The sequence below is a fragment of the Gadus chalcogrammus genome, chromosome 1 (genome assembly GCF_026213295.1).
Source record: "Gadus chalcogrammus isolate NIFS_2021 chromosome 1, NIFS_Gcha_1.0, whole genome shotgun sequence".
Taxonomy (NCBI): Eukaryota; Metazoa; Chordata; class Actinopteri; order Gadiformes; family Gadidae; genus Gadus; species Gadus chalcogrammus.
This window is the reverse complement of record NC_079412.1, coordinates 19531997-19553263: the sequence shown is the minus strand read 5'-3', so window position 1 is coordinate 19553263 and position 21267 is coordinate 19531997. Positions and strand designations below refer to the sequence as shown.

At 41.4% G+C, this 21267-nt stretch overlaps 2 protein-coding genes across 6 annotated transcripts in view; both read right to left on the bottom strand.

Annotated features, from left to right (window-relative positions):
* LOC130385923 (tumor necrosis factor receptor superfamily member 5-like) overlaps nt 1–20571 on the bottom strand; it is a 59405-nt gene extending 38834 nt beyond the window's left edge. The window contains exon 1 of the mRNA XM_056594721.1: nt 20523–20571. The gene's annotated coding sequence lies outside the window, so the exon portion shown is untranslated. The remainder of the gene's footprint in view (nt 1–20522) is intronic.
* The window catches only part of LOC130385898 (tumor necrosis factor receptor superfamily member 23-like), a 71132-nt gene extending 50531 nt beyond the window's left edge, over nt 1–20601 (bottom strand). The window contains exons 1-21 of one of the 5 annotated variants that reach the window (XM_056594674.1): nt 20528–20601; nt 20118–20368; nt 19425–19762; nt 19188–19313; nt 18777–18909; nt 14580–14707; nt 14186–14227; nt 13389–13414; nt 12563–12593; nt 11435–11457; nt 11267–11303; nt 10824–10846; nt 8050–8086; nt 7248–7273; nt 6352–6382; nt 4804–4826; nt 4636–4672; nt 4261–4283; nt 2819–2855; nt 1149–1210; nt 397–865 (exon numbers count right to left, since the gene is read on the bottom strand). In XM_056594674.1, the coding sequence (XP_056450649.1) occupies nt 397–865; nt 1149–1210; nt 2819–2855; nt 4261–4283; nt 4636–4672; nt 4804–4826; nt 6352–6382; nt 7248–7273; nt 8050–8086; nt 10824–10846; nt 11267–11303; nt 11435–11457; nt 12563–12593; nt 13389–13414; nt 14186–14227; nt 14580–14707; nt 18777–18909; nt 19188–19313; nt 19425–19584 (1474 nt within the window). In that variant the 5' untranslated portion in view covers nt 19585–19762; nt 20118–20368; nt 20528–20601. The other 4 variants (XM_056594665.1, XM_056594698.1, XM_056594681.1 and 1 more) reach the window with 4 other exon arrangements.
* Nucleotides 20602–21267: the final 666 nt, after the last annotated feature.

Genomic DNA, 21267 nt, shown 5'->3' with positions numbered 1-21267 from the left:
CAGGGACTCACCCAGAAACACAAACACACAACACAACTAGAGACTCAGCCAGACACACACAACCACCCCCCAAAACCAGTAACACAACCAACCCACACAACCACACACAAAAAACAAGACACACACAATGAGCATGACTATAGATAACGGTAGACAAGTAGTGTTCAATTAGACAAGTGAAAAAAGGTCCAAAGGTCATCTTGATTTAAATTATTTTTTGATGGGATTAAGTTGCACTCAAATATATAGTCTAATAGATTCCCTCGCATTTATTTGTGGATAAAACATTTCAGAGGTACAGGGTGAAATGATCGTGGATATTTAATATAATCTGGATGTAGTTCATATTGTCATTAGTTATATAACTGAAGCTTTAACATAATGAACACAACTCACCTTCAGCAGGCTGTGTTTCACTGGAGGGAGCTGGAGGGATGGATGTCTCTAGACCTGCAGGCTGTGTTTCACTGGAGGGAGCTGGAGGGATGGATGTCTCTAGACCTGCAGGCTGTGTTTCACTGGAGGGAGCTGGAGGGATGGATGTCTCTAGACCTGCAGGCTGTGTTTCACTGGAGGGAGCTGGAGGGATGGATGTCTCTAGACCTGCAGGCTGTGTTTCACTGGAGGGAGCTGGAGGGATGGATGTCTCTAGACCTGCAGGCTGTGTTTCACTGGAGGGAGCTGGAGGGATGGATGTCTCTAGACCTGCAGGCTGTGTTTCACTGGAGGGAGCTGGAGGGATGGATGTCTCTAGACCTGCAGGCTGTGTTTCACTGGAGGGAGCTGGAGGGATGGATGTCTCTAGACCTGCAGGCTGTGTTTCACTGGAGGGAGCTGGAGGGATGGATGTCTCTAGACCTGCAGGCTGTGTTCAAACACACAGTTCATCCATACTGTTACACCACTGCATTAAGTCCTCTGTCATTCTACTACATATAAGGTGGCACTGTACAAATACACTTTATATAATTTGACTAAGTAATTACTACAATTAATTAGTAACAAGGTGTAACTGTAACATTCAACAATAATAATAATAATAATAATAATAATAATATTAATAATAATAAGAATAACTATAATAATAAAGACTAAATAGCAGATTATTATTAATGACACAGAGACCACGAATAATGGGCTGAACGTACAAGCTCCGTAGAGAGGAGAGGTGTGGATGAGGGACCAGATGTCCCTTCTCCAGCAGCTCCATCTGGACGGTTATAGGGTAGATGAAGTTAGCCTGACATCACAAACAGAACCTGTAGCTGCTGCTGCAGAGCAGCTAGCTAGCCACCAAGCTCTCTGCCGCGGGGTTTCTGAAGCGTCCTCGTCCGTAGCCAAGCGGTTCTGTTCACTAGCGGCTGCGCTGTCTCTGTGCTTGGGGTCTAGTCTATCCTTTATGGCAAATGCATTGAGACGACCAAGTGATCAGAGAGAGAGAGTTAGCGACTTTCCAAAAATCCTACATTATGACATTAAAATGACTGTAAAAATACATTGCTCTATGAGTTCTGACAAATGAGCAAAATTAAAATTCTAACTATACGCTGAGCCACTATCACGCTTTTTTATTGTATAATTTTAGAGGATTTCGAAAAAAGATTCCCACATTGGCACATTGAAATCACTTTATGTCTGACACAAACAATATGCTCTAAATCAGCGGTCCCCAACCACCGGGCCGCGGGACATTCCTAACCGGGCCGTAGGTGAACGAGGCTACGACATGACTAGAAAAATAAATAAAATTGTTTGCATTTTTGGCAACCTCTGCGCAATATAACCCAACCACCCCTCCCCCAGTCCGTGAAACTTTTTGGAGAATCATACCGGTCCTTGATGCTGAAAAGGTTGGGGACCCCTGCTCTGTATGGTCTGACATTTGCAGATGTATTTGACATCAGGATAACTCTGACTATACACCGAGCCAAAATCAAGTATATTCCTGCATAATTTGAATCACAGTGATATCTATGAAGTGATAAACAACGCTTGTCAGAACAGCAATCACTATCATTCAGCATAACCATGATACATGTTAGTTTAATGTAACATGATACATGTTAGTTTAATGTAACATGATACATGTTAGTTTAATGTATCAGGATACATGTTAGTTCAATCTAAACACAATGCATGTCAGTAGTTTAATGTAACATGATACATGTTAGTTTAATGTAACATTATAGTTGTTAGTTTAATGGAACCATGACATATGTTAGTTTAATGTTAGTATGATACATGTTAGAATTTAATGTAACCCTTACCTCCCAGGACTATGATTGATATTATGAAACATGCATCCTATCATTATGAACCTCTCCATATATTTAAATGTATAATCAGTTGAACCAGTTCCTTGTTTCCACTCTGAATTAGCCTCTACACAGAATAACATCTTGACAGACTGAATATGTGTAGGGAGACGGCTGCCATTATCGTGGTCAAACAAGGACAGAAGTCTTTCTACCCTTTGTCCCTGCTCTGTTGTTGTCATGACGACTCAGTAAGCTACGTTATAAACGCCACTGAGCTGACGTTATGCTGGCCACATCGCCCCAGCTATGAGAGTAGTGTCTTATATACATGGATAGCTCCATTCTATAATCTAATATCTAGATGATGTTGTTCAGTAGGTCTGCCACTCTGGTCCCTCTGCTAGGTAGGCTCTGACTCTCTGGTACAATTAGATGAAATGTTTTGAGTCACAGCGATATCATTTGACTTGGTGTGAGTCAGTAACCCTTGCAAATCACTGGATATTAATAAGTAATCTGTTACTCATGAACACAGTGAAACATGTTGAATAAGAACTTACCAGTTAACGTCCAATCTATTTCCAGTGATTCCCTTTTCTATAAGATAAAAATGTAAATAAAATATCAACATTGGGTTCATTAAAAGTAATCTTCTCATAACTCCACAAAAATGTATACTTTCCAACCAGAGATAAAAACTCTCTGGACCAAGTATATACAAATATACAGAGGGCATATAAAGCTGCACCATCCCCACACTTCGGATTATCAGATCATATCTCCTTGACACTGATTCCATCTTATAAACCAGTTGCTGTAGAACCAAACCAGCTGTGAAGACAGTACAGGTATGGAGTGAGGAAGCTGTTACATCACTACAGGTCTGTTTTTAGAGCTCAGTATGGGAGGTATTTTCTCAGGGAGCCAACTGTGAGGAGTACACCTCTAACGTCCTGGGCTACATTCAGTTTATCACCGAGACAGTGCTGCGCACCAGAACCATCAAGGTGTTCCCTAATCAGAAACCCTGGTTTGACGGTAATGTGAGGTCGCTGCTCAGGGCGAGAGATACTGCCTTCAGGTCGGGGGACATGCTGGCCTATAGAACTGCCTGACGAGACCTAAAAAAGGGCCTTAAAGGGGACACATCATACCACCAGGTGTGAGTGTGATTAGCCGTTACAAGCAGGTTGGAAAACATGCAGCATTGGGACATCACAGGTGGGCGTGTCCACCTAGATGTGTGCTGGATAGATCAGTCTACCAGCCTACCCAGTGGACTGTAGCAAACGTTGCTCATCTGTCCATCACACATCTAGGTGGACACGCCCACCTGTGATGTCACAATGCTGCACATTTTGAAAACGGCTTGTAATGGCTAATCACACTCACACCTGGTGATATGATAGGTCCCCTTTAAAGAGGTCAAAGGCAAGTACAGACAGCGCATTGAGGGTCACTTTGAAAACAAGGACCCCAGGAGCATGTGGTGAGGAAGCTGAGCTCCCAGACCTGGACTCTGTGTGTGCTGACCGCCTGAAGAGGAAGGCAAGGTCAATCAGCACTGATAAAACTCACCCTGGACACACCTTGTTTGTCCCCCTCCCATCAGGGGAGAGGTACCGCACACTGCGGGCCCGCACCACAAGACTGAGGAACAGCTTTTCCCCAAGAGCTGTAGCCTCCATCACCCCCCCAACCCCCTAACAAAGCACTAAGGACAACTCTCCTCCAGGAGCAGTAGCTTCCAACCCCCACAACCCCCCCGCCCCGCCCCTCCATACACACACACACACAACAGACTGGACTTGATGGGCACAATATGAACAGGGTGATGTGTGTGTGTGTGTGTGTGTGTGTGTGTGTGTGTGCGTGTGCGTGAACTTGAACTGCTGCTAGAGGCGGCATACTTGTATTTCGTTGGGTACTACAATGACAATTAAACTCCTTGAACCTTCACACATATTATTGTGTTTTGTATCAAACAAGTAATAACACTTACCTCCCAATATCGATCATTCAATTCTGTATAGAGATAAACAATATAGTAACATGTCAGGACAGCAGTCAATATCATTCAGCATAACCCTGATACATGTTAGTTTAATGTAACATGATACATGTTAGTTTAATGTATCATGATACATGTTAGTTCAATCTAAACACGATGCATGTCAGTAGTTTAATGTTATCATTATACATGATAGAGTTTAAAGTAACCATGATACATGTCAGAGTTTAATCTAACCCTTACCTCCCAGGACTATGATTGATATTATGAAAGATATGGATCCTATTATTACAAACTGCTCAATATATTCTATCTAAGTTATCTGCTACTCAATTAGAAAGTGAAACATGTGGAATAAGAACTTACCATCAAACTTCCTCTCCTGTTTCGGTGTTTTCTTTTTCTATAAAATAAAAATGTAAATAAAATATCAACATTGGGTTCATTCCAAGGTCATCATCTAATAACTCCACCACTGCCAGCTAGGGTCACACATATTATTGTGTTCTGTATCAAACCAGTAATAACTCTTACCTCTTCAAGTTGTTCCCACAATGCTAAATAGAGATAAACAATACAGTAACATGTCAGGACAGCAGTCACTATCATTAGTTAGTCTAATGTCACCATGGTTCTTACTGACTGCCCTTTATGCCTACTGGCATGTAGGGCAGCAACAAAGGATCTCCATTATGGTCTGTTTAGGGTCAGGTTATAACCATGATACATGTTATTAAAATCTATAGATTAAACTAACATCATGGTTATAACCATGATACATGTTATTAAAATCTATAGATTAAACTAACATCATGGTTATAACCATGATACATGTTATTTAAATCAATAGATTAAACTAACATCATGGTTATAACCATGATACATGTTATTTAAATCTATAGATTAAACTAACATCATGGTTATAACCGTGATACATGTTATTAAAATCTATAAATTAAACTAACATCATGGTTATAACCATGATACATGTTATTTAAATCTATAGATTAAACTAACATCATGGTTATAACCATGATACATGTTATTTAAATCAATAGATTAAACTAACATCATGGTTATAACCGTGATACATGTTATTTAAATCTATAGATTAAACTAACATCATGGTTATAACCGTGATACATGTTATTAAAATCTATAAATTAAACTAACATCATGGTTATAACCATGATACATGTTATTTAAATCTATAGATTAAACTAACATCATGGTTATAACCATGATACATGTTATTTAAATCTATAGATTAAACTAACATCATGGTTATAACCATGATACATGTTATTTAAATCTATAGATTAAACTAACATCATGGTTATAACCATGATACATGTTATTAAAATCTATAGATTAAACTAACATCATGGTTATAACCATGATACATGTTATTAAAATCTATAGATTAAACTAACATGTATCATGGTTATAACCATGATACATGTTAGTTTAATGTAACCATGATACATGTTAGTTGAATGAGTTGAATAAGCTTAATGTAATGCTTACCTCCCAGGACTATGGTTGATATTATGATACGTATCCATCCTATTATTATGAACTGCTCCATATATTCTAATCAAGTATAATCAGTTAAACCAGTTCCTGGTTTCCACTCTGAATTAGCCTCTCCACAGAAGAACATCTTGACAGACTGAATACGTGTAGTGAGACGGCTGCCATTATCGTGGTCAAACAAGGACAGAAGTCTTTCTACCCTTTGTCCCTGCTCTGTGTTGTCATGACGACTCAGTGAGCTACGTTATAAACGCCACTGAGCTGACGTTATGCTGGCCACATCGCCCCAGCTATGTGAGTAGTGTCTTATATACATGGATAGCTCCATTCTATAATCTAATATCTAGATGATGTTGTTCAGTAGGTCTGCCACTCTGGTCCCTCTGCTAGGTAGGCTCTGACTCTCTGCTACAATTAGATGAAATGTTTTGAATCACAGCGGCATCGGTTGACTTGGTGTGAGTTAATAATACTTGCAAATGACTGGATATTAATAAATGATCTGTTACTCATTTACAAAGTGAAGCATGTGGAATAAGAACTTACCCAAACACTCCAACACCTGTTCCGGTGTTTCCTTTTTCAATAAAATAAAAATGTCAATCCAATATGAACATTGGGTTCATCACAAGGTCATCATCAGTGCTGGATTAAGGTGGTCATTGGCCCCTAGGCTACTATTTTTGTGAGGCCCTAATCACGCAGTAAGAGCGTGATAGGAATAATACATGGCCCTCACGCACACACTCTGGGAGCACTGGCATACACACACATTGAGACGGCCTTCACTAAACAGCAATGATACAGAAACAAGGGTGAGTTCCCCATAGCTGCTGCGACCACGTATTTCTGGGGACCGACCGACAACAGAGAACTCCTTAATGAGGCTGGTAAAATCCAATTTGCCAAGAATATCGCTGTTAATGGACAGATCAGAGACAGGTGATCAGTCTGTTTTGGCCCATTGTGGATCTCAGTTTATCTTTAACTTGTGTCAATTTTGAAAACGAGCGCTCCCGCTGGCATTGGTCACAGGCAAAGTCATAAATAGTCTGACTGCTGTATCGACAAATGGAAACACTTGTGCTTTTCGCCTTTTCAGACATTCTGCCTCTTTGCTGTCCAGCAGACGTGACGTATTCCTTTACAACCAAACTGACTTTATGAACCTGGTCACATGACATGGCCCACACATCTACCCAATCAGCTGCTTCACTTTTAAATGGTTCTAGTTATGGGCCAATAGGGGTCAAGTCTTTTTTTATTTTAAGTCAAATTGATAATAGTCCAATCCAGGCCCCCTTGCACACCTGGGCCCCTAGGCTCAGCCGAGGCTAGCCTGGGTGTTAATCCACCTCTGGTCATCATCTAATAACTCCACCACTGCCAGCTAGGTTCACACATGTTATTGTGTTCTGTATCAAACCAGTAATAACACTTACCATCTCATCTATTAGTTTTTCCCATTCTATAGAGAGAAACAACACATCAACATGTCAGGACAGCAGTCACTATCATTCAGCATAACCCTGATACATGTTAGTTTAATGTAACATGATACATGTTAGTTTAACCTAACCATGTTACATGCTATTTAAATCTAACCATGATACATGTTAATTTATTGTAACTATGATACATGTTAGTTTAATGTAACATGATACATGTTAGAGTTCACTGTAACCCTTAACTCCCAGGACTATGGTTGATATTATTAAACATAACCAACCTATTATTATGAACTGCTCCATATATTCTAATCATGTAGAATCAGTTGAACCAGTTCCTGGTTTCCACTCTGAATTAGCCTCTACACAGAAGAACATCTTGACAGACTGAGTATGTGTAGGGAGACGGCTGCCATTATCGTCGTCAAACAAGGACAGAAGTATTTCTACAATTTGTCCCTGCACTGTTGTCATGACGACTCAGTGAGCTACGTTATGAAAAGCCACTGAGCTGACGTTATGCTGGCCACATCGCCCCAGCTATGAGAGTAGTGTCTTATATACATGGATAGCTCCATTCTATAATCTAATATCTAGATGATGTTGTTCAGTAGGTCTGCCACTCTGGTCCCTCTGCTAGGTAGGCTCTGACTCTCTGGTACAATTAGATGAAATGTTTTGAATCACAGCGATATCATTTGACTTGGTGTGAGTCAGTAACCCTTGCAAATCACTGGATATTAATAAGTAAGCTGCTACTCATGAACACAGTGAAACACGTTGAATAAGAACTTACCAGTTAACGTCCAATCCACTTCCAGCGATTCCCTTTTCTATAAGATAAAAATGTAAATAAAATATCAACATTGGGTTCATTAAAGGTCATCTTCTAATAACTCCACAAAAATGTATGCTTTCCAACCAGAGATAAAAACTCTCTGGACCAAGTATATACAAAGATACACAGGGCATATAAAGCTGCACCGTCCCCACACCTCGGATTATCAGATCATATCTCCTTGACACTGATTCCATCTTATAAACCAGTTGCTGTAGAACCAAACCAGCTGTGAAGACAGTACAGGTATGGAGTGAGGAAGCTGTTACATCACTACAGGTCTGTTTTTAGAGCTCAGTATGGGAGGTATTTTCTCAGGGAGCCAACTGTGAGGAGTACACCTCTAACGTCCTGGACTACATTCAGTTTTGCACCGAGACAGTACTGCGCACCAGAACCATCAAGGTGTTCCCTAATCAGAAACCCTGGTTTGACGCTAATGTGAGGTCGCTGCTCAGGGCGAGAGATACTGCCTTCAGGTCGGGGGACAGGCTGGCCTATAGAACTGCCCGACGAGACCTAAAAAAGGGCCTTAAAGGGGACATATCATACCACCAGGTGTGAGTGTGATTAGCCGTTACAAGCAGGTTGGAAAATATGCAGCATTGGGACATCACAGGTGGGCGTGTCCACCTAGATGTGTGCTGGATAGATCAGTCTACCAGCCTACCCAGTGGACTGTAGCAAACGTTGCTCATCTGTCCGTCCCACATCTAGGTGGACACGCCCAACTGTGTTGTCACAATGCTGCACATTTTGAAAACGGCTTGTAATGGCTAATCGCACTCACACCTGTGATATGATAGGTCCCCTTTAAAGAGGTCAAAGCCAAGTACAGACAGCGCATTGAGGGTCACTTTGAAAACAAGGACCCCAGGAGCATGTGGAGAGGAATCAAAACTCTATCTGACTACAAATATAAGACCACACTGGTGGTTAGCGAGGAAGAGGAGCAGACACTCACTCTTCAGCACCACCAGGTGAGGTCCCCCTTGAGAAGGATTGACACCAACAAGGCTACTGGCCCTGATGGGGTGTCGGGCCGTATACTGAGGTCATGTGCCGACCAGTTAGCAGGAGCTTCTACAGACATCTTCAACCTCTCTCTGCAACAAGCTGCAGTTCCCACCTGCCTTAAGACCACTACCATCATCCCTATCCCCTAAAGAATCGCCATTCCATGCCTCAATGACTACCGCCCAGTCGCCCTCACCCCAGTAATCATGAGGTGCTTTGAGCGGATGATACTGGCGTACATCAGAGACCGCATCCCTGTGGACCTGGACAGCCACCAGTTTGCCCATCAGGCAGACAGATCCACAGAGGACGCTGTCTCCATCACACTCCACACAGCCCTGTCCCCCCTGGAGTACCCCAACACATATGTAAGGGTGCTCTTTGTGGACTTCAGCTCTGCCTTCAACACCACAATCCCCCATAAACTGGTCCTCTAACTCATTAATCTTGGTCTCCCCACCTCACTCTGCTCATGGATCCTGGACTTTGTTTCAAACAGACCGCAGAATGTCAGAGTAGGGGACCTGACATCCTCAACTATAACCTTGAACACCGGTGCGCCCCAGGGGTGTGTACTCAGCCCAGCCCTCTACACCCTCTTCACCATGACTGCGTACCCATCCATTCATCCAACACCATAATCAAATGAGCTGATGACACCACTGTGGGGGGGCTCATTAGTGACAACAATGAGTGCCATTACAGGCAGGAGGTCCAACACATGGCAGAGTGGTGTGTGGATAACAACCTGGTCCTAAACACCACCACAACAAATGAGATCCTCGTGGACTTTAGGAGGTCCAAGAGGACCACACAGACCCCACTTACCATCAACGGGGAAGAAGTGGAGAGGGTGGACTCTGTTAAATTCCTGGGGACATACAACACCAAGGACCTAACATGGGCTACTAACATCTCCCACCTTGTAGAGATGGCCCAGAAGAGGCTCTTCTATCTACTGAAGCTCCAACAGGCTGGTTTATCCTCACACCTGCTCATTCACTTTGATAGGAGCACAATTGAGAGCATCCTCTGCCAGGGCTGCAGTGTGTGGTATGCAGGCTGCACAGCGGAGAGCAGGAGGGACTTGGCCAGGGTGGTTAGGTCAGCAATAAAGATCATAGGAGCTGAGCTCCCAGACCTGGACTCTGTGTGTGGTGACCGCCTGAAGAGGAAGGCAAGGTCAATCAGCACAGATAAAACTCACCCTGGAGACACCTTGTTTGTCCCCCTCCCATCAGGGAAGAGGTACCGCACACTGCGGGCCCGCACCACAAGACTGAGGAACAGCTTTTCCCCAAGAGCTGTAGCCTCCATCACCCCCCCAACCCCCTAACAAAGCACTAAGGACAACTCTCCTCCGGGAGCAGTAGCTTCCAACCCCCACAACCCCCCCCCCCCCCGCCCCCCCAGACACACACACAACAGACTGGACTTGATGGGCACAATATGGACAGGGTGATGTGTGTGTGTGTGTGTGTGTGTGTGTGTGTGTGTGTGTGTGTGTGTGTGTGTGTGTGTGTGTGTGTGTGTGTGTGTGTGTGTGTGTGTGTGTGTGTGTGTGTGTGTGTGTGCGTGCGTGTGTGTGTGTGTGAACTTTAACTGCTGCTAGAGGCGGCATACCTGTATTTCGTTGTGTACTACAATGACAATTAAACTCCTTGAACCTTCACACATATTATTGTGTTCTGTATCAAACCAGTAATAACACTTACCGTCCAATATCGATATTTCAATTCTGTATAGAGATAAACAATATAGTAACATGTCAGGACAGCAGTCAATATCATTCAGCATAACCCTGATGCATGTTAACCTCGACACATGTTAGTTTAATATAACCATGATACATGTTAGTTTAATGTAACATGATACATGTTAGTTTAATGTAACATGATACATGTTAGTTTAATGTAACATGATACATGTTAGTTCAATCTAAACACAATGCATGTCAGTAGTTTAATGTTATCATGATACATGATAGAGTTTTAATGTAACCATGATACATGTCAGAGTTTAATCTAACCCTTACCTCCCAGGACTATGATTGATATTATGAAAGGTATGGATCCCATTATTACAAACTGCTCAATATATTCTATCTAAGTTATCTGTTACTCGTTTAGAAAGTGAAACATGTGGAATAAGAACTTACTATCAAACTTCCTCTTCTGTTTCGGTGTTTTCTTTTTCTATAAAATAAAAATGTAAATAAAATATCAACATTGGGTTCATTACAAGGTCATCATCTAATAACTCCACCACTGCCAGCTAGGGTCACAGATATTATTGTGTTCTGTTTCAAACCAGTAATAACTCTTACCTTATCAAGTCGTTTCCGCAATGCTAAATAGAGATAAACAATACAGTAACATGTCAGGACAGCAGTCACTATCATTAGTTAGTCTAATGTCACCATGGTACTTACTTACTGCCCTTTATGCCTACTGGCATGTAGGGCAGCAACAAAGGATCTCCATTCCCGTCTGTATTGGGTCAGGTTATAACCATGATACATGTTATTAAAATCTATAGATTAAACTAACATCATGGTTATAACCCTGATACATGTTATTTAAATCTACAGATTAAACTAACATCATGGTTATAACCATGATACATGTTATTTAAATCTATAGATTAAACTAAGATCATGGTTATAACCATGATACATGTTATTAAAATCTATAGATTAAACTAACATCATGGTTATAACCATGATACATGTTATTTATATCTATAGATTAAACTAACATCATGGTTATAACCATGATACATGTTATTTAAATCTATAGATTAAACTAACATCATGGTTATAACCATGATACATGTTAGTTTAATGTAACCATGATACATGTTCGTTGAATGAGTTGAATAAGCTTAATGTAATGCTTACCTCCCAGGACTATGGTTGATATTATGAAACGTATGCATCCTATTATTATGAACTGCTCCATATATTCTAATCATGTAGAATCAGTTCAACCAGTTCCTGGTTTCCACTCTGAATTAGCCTCTACACAGAAGAACATCTTGACAAACTGAATACGTGTAGGGAGACGGCTGCCATTATCGTGGTCAAACAAGGACAGAAGTCTTTCTACCCTTTGTCCCTGCTCTGTGTTGTCATGACGACTCAGTGAGCTACGTTATAAACGCCACTGAGCTGACGTTATGCTGGCCACATCGCCCCAGCTATGAGAGTAGTGTCTTATATACATGGATAGCTCCATTCTATAATCTAATGTCTAGATGATGTTGTTCAGTAGGTCTGCCACTCTGGTCCCTCTGCTAGGTAGGCTCTGACTCTCTGGTACAATTAGATTAAATGTTTTGAATCACAGTGATATCATTTGACTTGGTGTGAGTCAGTAACCCTTGCAAATCACTGGATATTAATAAATGATCTGTTACTCATTTACAAAGTGAAGCATGTGGAATAAGAACTTACCCCAACACTCATCCACCTGTCCCGGTGTTTTCTTTGTAAATAAAATAAAAATGTGAATCAAATATGAACATTGGGTTCATTACAAGGTCATCATCAGTGGTGGATTAAGGTGGTGATTGGCCCCTAGGCTAGAATTTTTGTGAGGCCCCCTTACTGATCACGCATTTAAAAACTAATATTTTTTTTGCCGTGTATCAAAGGGTGCTAGGAATATTACATGGCCTCCCTTGTGTTGACCAACCGACCGGCAGATCTCCTTAATGAGGCTGGTAAAATCCAATTTGCGCAGAATATTGCTATCAACGGACAGTTCAGAGACGGGTGATTCAGTCTGTTTTGGCCCATCGTGGATCTCAGTCTATCTTTAACTACCGCCCATTTTGAAGAAGAGCGCTCCCAGCTGGCATTGGTCACAGGCAAAGTTATAAATAGTCTGAGTGCTATATCGACAAATAGAAACACTTGTGCTTTTCGCTTTTCAGACATCCTGCCTCTTTGCTGTCCAGCAGACGTGACGTATTCCTTTACAACAAAACTGACTTTATGAACCTGGTCACATGACATGGCCCACACATCTACCCAATCAGCTGCTTCACTTTTTAATGGTTCATGTTATGGGCCAATAGGAGTCAAGTCTTTTTTTATTTTAAGTAAAATTTAAAATAGTCTGGCCCATCCAGGGCCCCGTGCACACCTGGGCCCCTAGGCTCAGCCGAGGCTAGCCTGGGTGTTAATCCGCCTCTGGTCATCATCTAATAACTCCACCACTGCCAGCTAGGTTCACACATGTTATTGTGTTCTGTATCAAACCAGGAATAACACTTACCATCTCATCTATTCGATTAGCGTATTCTATAGAGAGAAACAACACATCAACATGTCAGGACAGCAGTCACATCATTCAGCATAGCCTGATACATGTTAGTTAATGTAACCATGATACATGTTAGTTGAATCCAACCAATGATTCATTTATTTAAATCTAACCATGATACATGTTAGTTTATTGTAAACATGATACATGTTGGTTTATTGTAACATGATACATGTTAGAGTTCAATGTAACCCTTAACTCCCAAGACTATGATTGATATTATTAAACGTATCCATCCTATTATTATGAACTGCTCCATATATTCTAATCATGTAGAATCAGTTGAGTTGAACCAGTTCCTGAATTAGCCTCTACACAGAAGAACATCTTGACAGACTGAATACGTGTAGGGAGACGGCTGCCATTATCGTGGTCAAACAAGGACAGAAGTCTTTCTACCCTTTGTCCCTGCTCTGCGTTGTCATGACGACTCAGTGAGCTACGTTATAAACGCCACTGAGCTGACGTTATGCTGGCCACATCGCCCCAGCTATGAGAGTAGTGTCTTATATACATGGATAGCTCCATTCTATAATCTAATATCTAGATGATGTTGTTCAGTAGGTCTGCCACTCTGGTCCCTCTGCTAGGTAGGCTCTGACTCTCTGGTACAATTAGATTAAATGTTTTGAATCACAGCGATATCTTTTGACTTGGTGTGAGTCCGTAACCCTTGCAAATGACTGGATATTAATAAGTTATTTGTTACTTATTAACACAGTTAAAAAAATTGTGGAATAAGAACTTACCAGTTAAATCCCTTTTGATTTTCAGCCATCTATAAAACAATGCTATGAAGTGATAAACAACACATGTTAGGACAGAGTCACCATCATTCGGCATAACCCTGATACATGTTAGTTTAATGTTAACATGATACATGTTAGTTTAATGTAAACATGATACATGTTAGTTTAATGTAAACATGATACATGTTAGTTTAATGTAAACATGATACATGTTAGTTTAATGTAAGCATAATACATGCTAGTTTAATGTAACTATGATACATATGTTAGTTGAATGTAACCATGATACTTGTCAGAGTTTAATGTAATGTGAAATGTAATGTTAGTGCAACCATGATACATGTTAAGAGTTGAATGTAACATGATACATGAAAGAGTTGAATGTAACGCTTACCTCCCAGGACTAATATAATAAAAGATATGCATCCTATTATTATGAACACAATGGCCACATATTTAATACATGTAGAATCAGTTGAATCAGTTCCTGGTTGTATCTGCACCCCTCCCACAGAATCACATCTGAAACCAGAAGGACAAAACCACGTTTAGTTCTAAGAGTAGTAGACTGGGTGTTGGACTCCAGGTTTAAAAGGTACTGGGTTCGATCCCCAATGTCCACAACCTTCCTGTAGGCCTTCAGGAAGGTTGGATGCCTGACCCCTACCTGTTCCTAATGACCTGTATCTCCCTGTGTTTGAATTCACTGTACACCGCTTTGGAGAAAATTACTACATAGTAAATTATACAGTGGTAAGTCTTTGCACAAATGCTAAAGTTGACTGAAAAGAGGAATAAAAAATAAACTTTTGGAAATTGATCTTAATGCCTTAATTAAACAAATGAGGAAAAATCCAACCAGTGAGGACACCTTTTGCTTTGTGAATGAATAATGTATCGTGAATAAATAAATGTTTTTTAAATGTCCATTAACATACAGGGTGCATAAGTATAGACACCCATATGTTAAATTCCCATTTTTTTTTTAAAAGCCAATTATTTCATGGATCCAGGAAACAATACATCCCAATTAAGTTCCCGTAGCCTTTGGAATTAAAATAGCCCCACATCACCACATACCCTTCACCATACCTGGAGATTGGCATGGTTCTTTTCAGTTAGCCTAACAGCTGTTAGTTAGCCTAATGATTTCTCAATGCAAATCAAACCAGCTAATAGGCTAACTGAAATAAAACCATGCCAATCTCTAGGTATGATGAAGGGCATGTGATGATGTCGGGCTATTTTAATTCCAACGGCTAAGGGAACTTAATCAGGATATATAGTATCCTGGATCCATGAAATAACTGGCTTTTAATCTTTAATATGGGAATTAACATAGGGGTGTCCATACTTATGACCCCTGTATTTTAATGGTGAACATTTATTTATTTACGATACAATATTCAAAATCATGCAAAGCAAATTTGCATGATTCCATGCAAATTTGCACCTGTTGGTGCCCCTGTTGGGGCACCAACAGGGGCACCCTGTTGCCCCTGTTGGATTTTTCCTCATTTGTTTAATTGAGGCATTAAGATCAATTTCCAAAAGAAGATTTTTTATTCCTCTTTTTAGTCAACTTTAGCATGGGTGCCTAAACGTATGCCTACCACTGTATATATTGTGAAGCATTAATGGAACTTTCACAATATCTATTCTGACATTTGTATTAATAAATATGGTATATATTTTAAGAACAGACAAAAAAAAGCCACACCAGTAAATGATATTTGGCCCAGGGCCTCGTTTCCCGATAACGACGGATCCACGCTCGTATGATCATTCTCACGATGGATCTTGCGAACCATCGTAAATTTCTTTGGAGCGTTTACCGAAACTCCCCTTAACATTAACACGCGTGCACTGCACTAACAACATTCGTAGGATTGTTACTGTCCACTGACACGGTGCTGAAATGGGCTCTGTAGGAGGGGGAAACGCAGGAATGTCGCAGGAAAATGGGGTTAAAAAGGGTTAAAATACCACTCCATCAAGGCCAACAGCAGATTAGCCTACGAAAACAATAGAATGCAATAATATGAATGCTAAAGATATTAAAACACAATTGATTAGGCCTAGGTTGACACATGCTATATCAGTCCTAATCCTGAACGCACTGTGCGTATATTTTTTCACGGCATTTTCCCCCCGAAATAATTCCATATTACAAAAATCTAAAATAGCTTGTGTGCCAACTACATTTATCTTAATGTGCTGATTTCTCAAACATGCTTTGCGCAGAAAAGAGAGCCAACTTTATCTGATTCCGCATAAGGTTTCATTGATTGACGCGCACTCTCTATCTGTTGTAGTGTGGACAGGGTAGAGGCTTTCAGATACGATGGCGTTCGGTTGCCATGACACTGCCATGGCGCTGCCACAAGCTTGCGCTCATCTAAAACAAAATGGCAGGCGAAATGGAAATTATGATTTCTCTGTGCAATGTAGGCCTACTATGTATCTTCAGTTACAAGTTGTATGTTTTTATATTTACCCGGATTAGTGTGGACAGGGCCTTAAGTTTTCATTAACGCTACCACCACAGCTGCGTCTCGTGAATCTAAATAATGCCGCGACGAGCGGGGATTCAGGAAGTAATGTAACCTGATACAGCCCCAGAAATAAATAAAATAAACACATTTTTGTCAACTAGTTTTGGTGAACGAAAATAAAGAGACAAATTTTACAGAGGATTATTTTGTAAAACACATTTTGTCTCGTTTTTATTCGTTAACAATATTGCATTATGTATTTAATTATAGTTATTATCACATGACCAGCATTTACGTTCAGGTGATAAAGGGTTGTTGACGACTATATTTAGTCATAATTTTCGTTGACGAAAGCAACAGTACTTGTGACGTGGCGTTTGATCGGTAGCCTACATTTTTGGCTGCGCATGTATTTTTGGAATTTGAAATTGCTGCAATAAATTATGTTGTTGTTGACTTCTAACATGTCTCTGTCTTTGCTGTATAAATATAACAGTAGTCTAAGAGTAATATATCGGAGGTAACCACTGTTTTGGGGGTATTGCGAAACTGTGCCAGCTGGGCATTCCGTGGTATTGAATGTGTTTTAATAAAACGCATCCAATACACAGAATGTCGGTTGGTGAAGCCGCTGAGGATATAGTAGGCTAACGATGCTCTTAGCACCCTAAGAGTACCCCTGGAGTCCTCGTTAGCTACGAGTGTTTTGACGACGTTCGTTACCAACGATGCTTTCGGGAAAGGGTGTGAAAACTGTACGATGCTCGTACGACGCACTTCACGAACCTCTTAGGCTAATGATGCTTTTGGGAAACGGGCCCCAATCCTAATTCTTAAAGGAGACATATTATGTTGTTTTCCCAACAAGTAAACATAGTATTTGAGTTCCAGAAAACTTGTTTTTGAAGCTGTTTGCTGGAAATAGCTTTTAGGAAAAAATCGTGCCTACCGCTATTCCCCTCTGTTTCACTCACTTCAGAATGCGCTGTTTCTGGTGTCTGTAGCTTTAATGCAAATGAGCTGCTGCCCATTGACCAATGAGCTGTCAGACTGAACCACAGCATGGAGGAGAAGGGATTGTTTCCGTTTGCGGACTCCTGGAGCTCTATAGATAATATTATATCTAATATCAAGGCCAAAAGCTATGTGGGCCTCGGATGATATTATGAATCATAAAGACTGCGTCTGACGTCTCTGGTACTCCCACAACAAATAAAGACTTGTACTGAATATCTCAGCCATGGTTGAGAAGAATTGGGGGAAAGGAACTTTGGCATTGACTCTCTGAAGTCCATGAGCCGCGGCATGGAGGAGAAAGGGATTGTACTCCAGGAGCTGAGCTGCCGGACTTGCCGCCGAGCTCCCCGCGCTGGAGCTGCCGGACTGCCACGGAAGCTGGCAGGTCCGGAGGGGGTAGGTCTCAGCGGCAGTCCGGCAGCTCCAGCGTGGGGAGCTCGCAGTTGAGCTCCCGGAGTACACCCGCCGGAGCAAGTTTCGGCGGCAGTTCAGCTCCTGGAGTACACCGTCGGAGCTGTCGGACTGCGGCCGAAGCTTTGGCGGCGGCCGGCCTGCCGCCGAAGCTTCGGCGCCAGTCCGGCTGGGTAGCTCGGTGGCAGCTCAGCTCCGGGAGTGCAATCCCTTTCTCCTCCATGTCTCCTCCTCCGGACTGCCGGCGAGGCCTCAGCGGCAGTCCGGCAGAGAAAGGGATGGTACTCCCGGAGCTGAGCTGCAGGGCTGCCGCCGAGTTCCCCCCGCCGGAGCTGCTCGTCCGCTGGTCCACAAGATCTTAGCTATGCTCTGATTGGAGGGGAGTGGGGAAGTGGGAGGTGATATTCAACTGTGCCCCCTTCCTACGTAGGAGGGGGCGCTGAAACTGACTCGCTCGTTTGGTAACTGTAGGCGGGGTACTCTCAGAAATGCATATCTCACTAAAAAAATCATGTACAGACTTTTTTCAAAGTTTGTATGCGTGTGGGAGCACCAGAGACCCAAAACAACACCCCAAATCCCAGGAAAAGTGTTGTTTTCATAATCTGACCCCTTTAAAATACCATTGTTGTACTGTATGTATTGAATATTTAATTAACTCCACTTACATCGTGTGGGGTTGGCATGACAATGTGGCCTCTGAGAATGTGTCTTTATCTGCTGACTCACTACAGAAGAATCCATCCAGGATCTCACACTCAGCATCTGATGTTGGAGTACAGAACTTCTTCACCTCCTGACCTGTCAATCACAAGAGTTACAGAGGAACCTGAGACAACCTGAGAGTACACAACTTCTGATATAAACATGAACAACACAACTACTCATATAAACATGAACAACACAACTTCTGATATAAACATGAACAACACAACTTCTGATATAAACATGAACACCACAACTTCTCTGATATCATTATGAAGAACACAACTTTTCTGATATTAACATGAACACAACTTCTCTGATATAAACATGAACAACACAACTTCATTTAACTACATTTAATAATATAGATGTACCTGTGACACACAATGTACAGGCAGAGCACTGCTTCTGTCCGCTAAGGCCTTCTTTGAAAGTATCATCGGGGCACTTTGAGCACTTTGTATTGGCTGTCGCTGTGCAATCCCTATGAACCCTATATCCTGTTGGAAAGAACGTTACAATATGTTGTTTTCCAATGGATTTGGTTGAAGAAATCATACAGAAGTATTTTGGACAACAGCTTGACAACAGCTGGGTTAATGGACTCTTACCACCAGGACATGCAAAGCAGCAGAACTGTCCCGCTCTGTATTCATCTGCGGGACACGATGGTGATGCAGCACTAGCAACGCCATAAGTATTACAAACTGAACATATTAGAAATATGATTTGGAAGAACATGGTGGTCCAGTTTGTATGACTGTCACCCATCTGATGGTTTTTGGCAGATATTTCTTCTGTGTGTCAGTGCAAGTCTTGTTATTCAATCATGGCCAAATACGTTTTTTTGTTTTATCATGCTTTGTATATTCTAAATACACGCGCTATACTTTGGCTGCCATATCTTCATTGCCTTGCAGCTACAGACTTTCTTGAAGTTCAGAAACATCTGGAGGGAGATAAAAAAATATTCTGGAGTTAATAAATGTAATAACTTGTACCTTTAACACTTTTCTCTAAACCAAAATAATATGAAGTTTGTAAACATTAGAGCTGTTAAACAGAGTTGTTAACCTTGTATGTCTGCATTAACTGTGATCTAATGCTTTTAATTATGCTGTGGTAAAGAAAATACATCTGTGAGTGTTAAAAGTGCGTGTCACAAATATAATGTACCACTTTTATCTTCATTAGGATACATCCTTTTCTAGATTTATTTGGTCTTTGGATCCTCTGTTTAATATAGGATTCCTTTGGGTGGAACACTCCACCTTACTCATCCCAAACAAACCCCAAACAGTCACCTGGCTGCTGAAGATCTCAGGGCCTAGGGGCTGATCACCAGCCTGGAGGACTGGGTGTAGGCCTGGACACAATGAGCAGGCCCCAGGCCTACAGTAGGTCTGCACCTGGAGTTATGGCTCTATTGATGGTTCATCAGCAGTGACTCAGGGTCTCTTACGATGTTCCGAGGAGCCAGAATGTTTGTTGAAAAAAACTAATCCTATTTTATAACAACAACCGTGAAGGTCTTCGTTGTTTCTCCGTGAGCGAACTAAGTGAAAGCGAAAGTAAGAATGGCACCATAAACGTATCACTCTTTTTATGCAATGATAGATTTATAAACCACCTGAACTCTTTAAAAAGGGTAAACGACAAGAATATAATTACGAGGATATCAGTTTTGACATAGACAGCGTTCATATTACCTTACTTTAATTGAGAGCGTCGAAACATTCCAAGTACCTGTCGAAACACTCCTTCGTCCTCACGTGCAACGAAACCCAGGCGACTCATTAATATTCATGAGGTGTCGACGCTGCCATGGTTTCTCATTGGTCGGATTTGAATACATCCATACGCCCTCGTTGAGGAAGGCATGGAAAAAGTCTACTATAAACTCATACCTGCCCTTAAAGGGCGTGTGATAATACAAGCCGTTTCAAATCACTTCTGGTTTTATTCATGGTAATTCAATGACCAATCCATTTTTGTAGTTTGGTGGATATTTGGCCTCGTTTGAACCTTTAAATAGCTGCAACACACGCTTGTCATTAAATTAAAATATTTCAGAAGAGAATGCATTTCAGATGCATCATATTATATCCGTGGAGCATGCCCTATCGGTTCAACTGATCCTGGAGAAACGCCACAATGTCCAGCAGGTCATGATGGGCGTTCCGTCTGAACGACTCCACAGTCCTGAGGTTCCTGAGCAAAGTGGACAAACCAATAACAATACCATCAATATTACTGATGGACGTTAGTATCGCCCACCGTCTAAAACATAAACCAGAATTAAACTGGATTCAACTCAACAGGCGGGACTTCTATGAATTAGAGTTCTCAAGTGAATGACAGTGGGTCGTTTTGAGAATTTTGAGGTATCTCATTATTTCAGAAAAATAAGAACAGATCTTTTTACCTGAACATTTCTCAGAATTCTGAGAAATA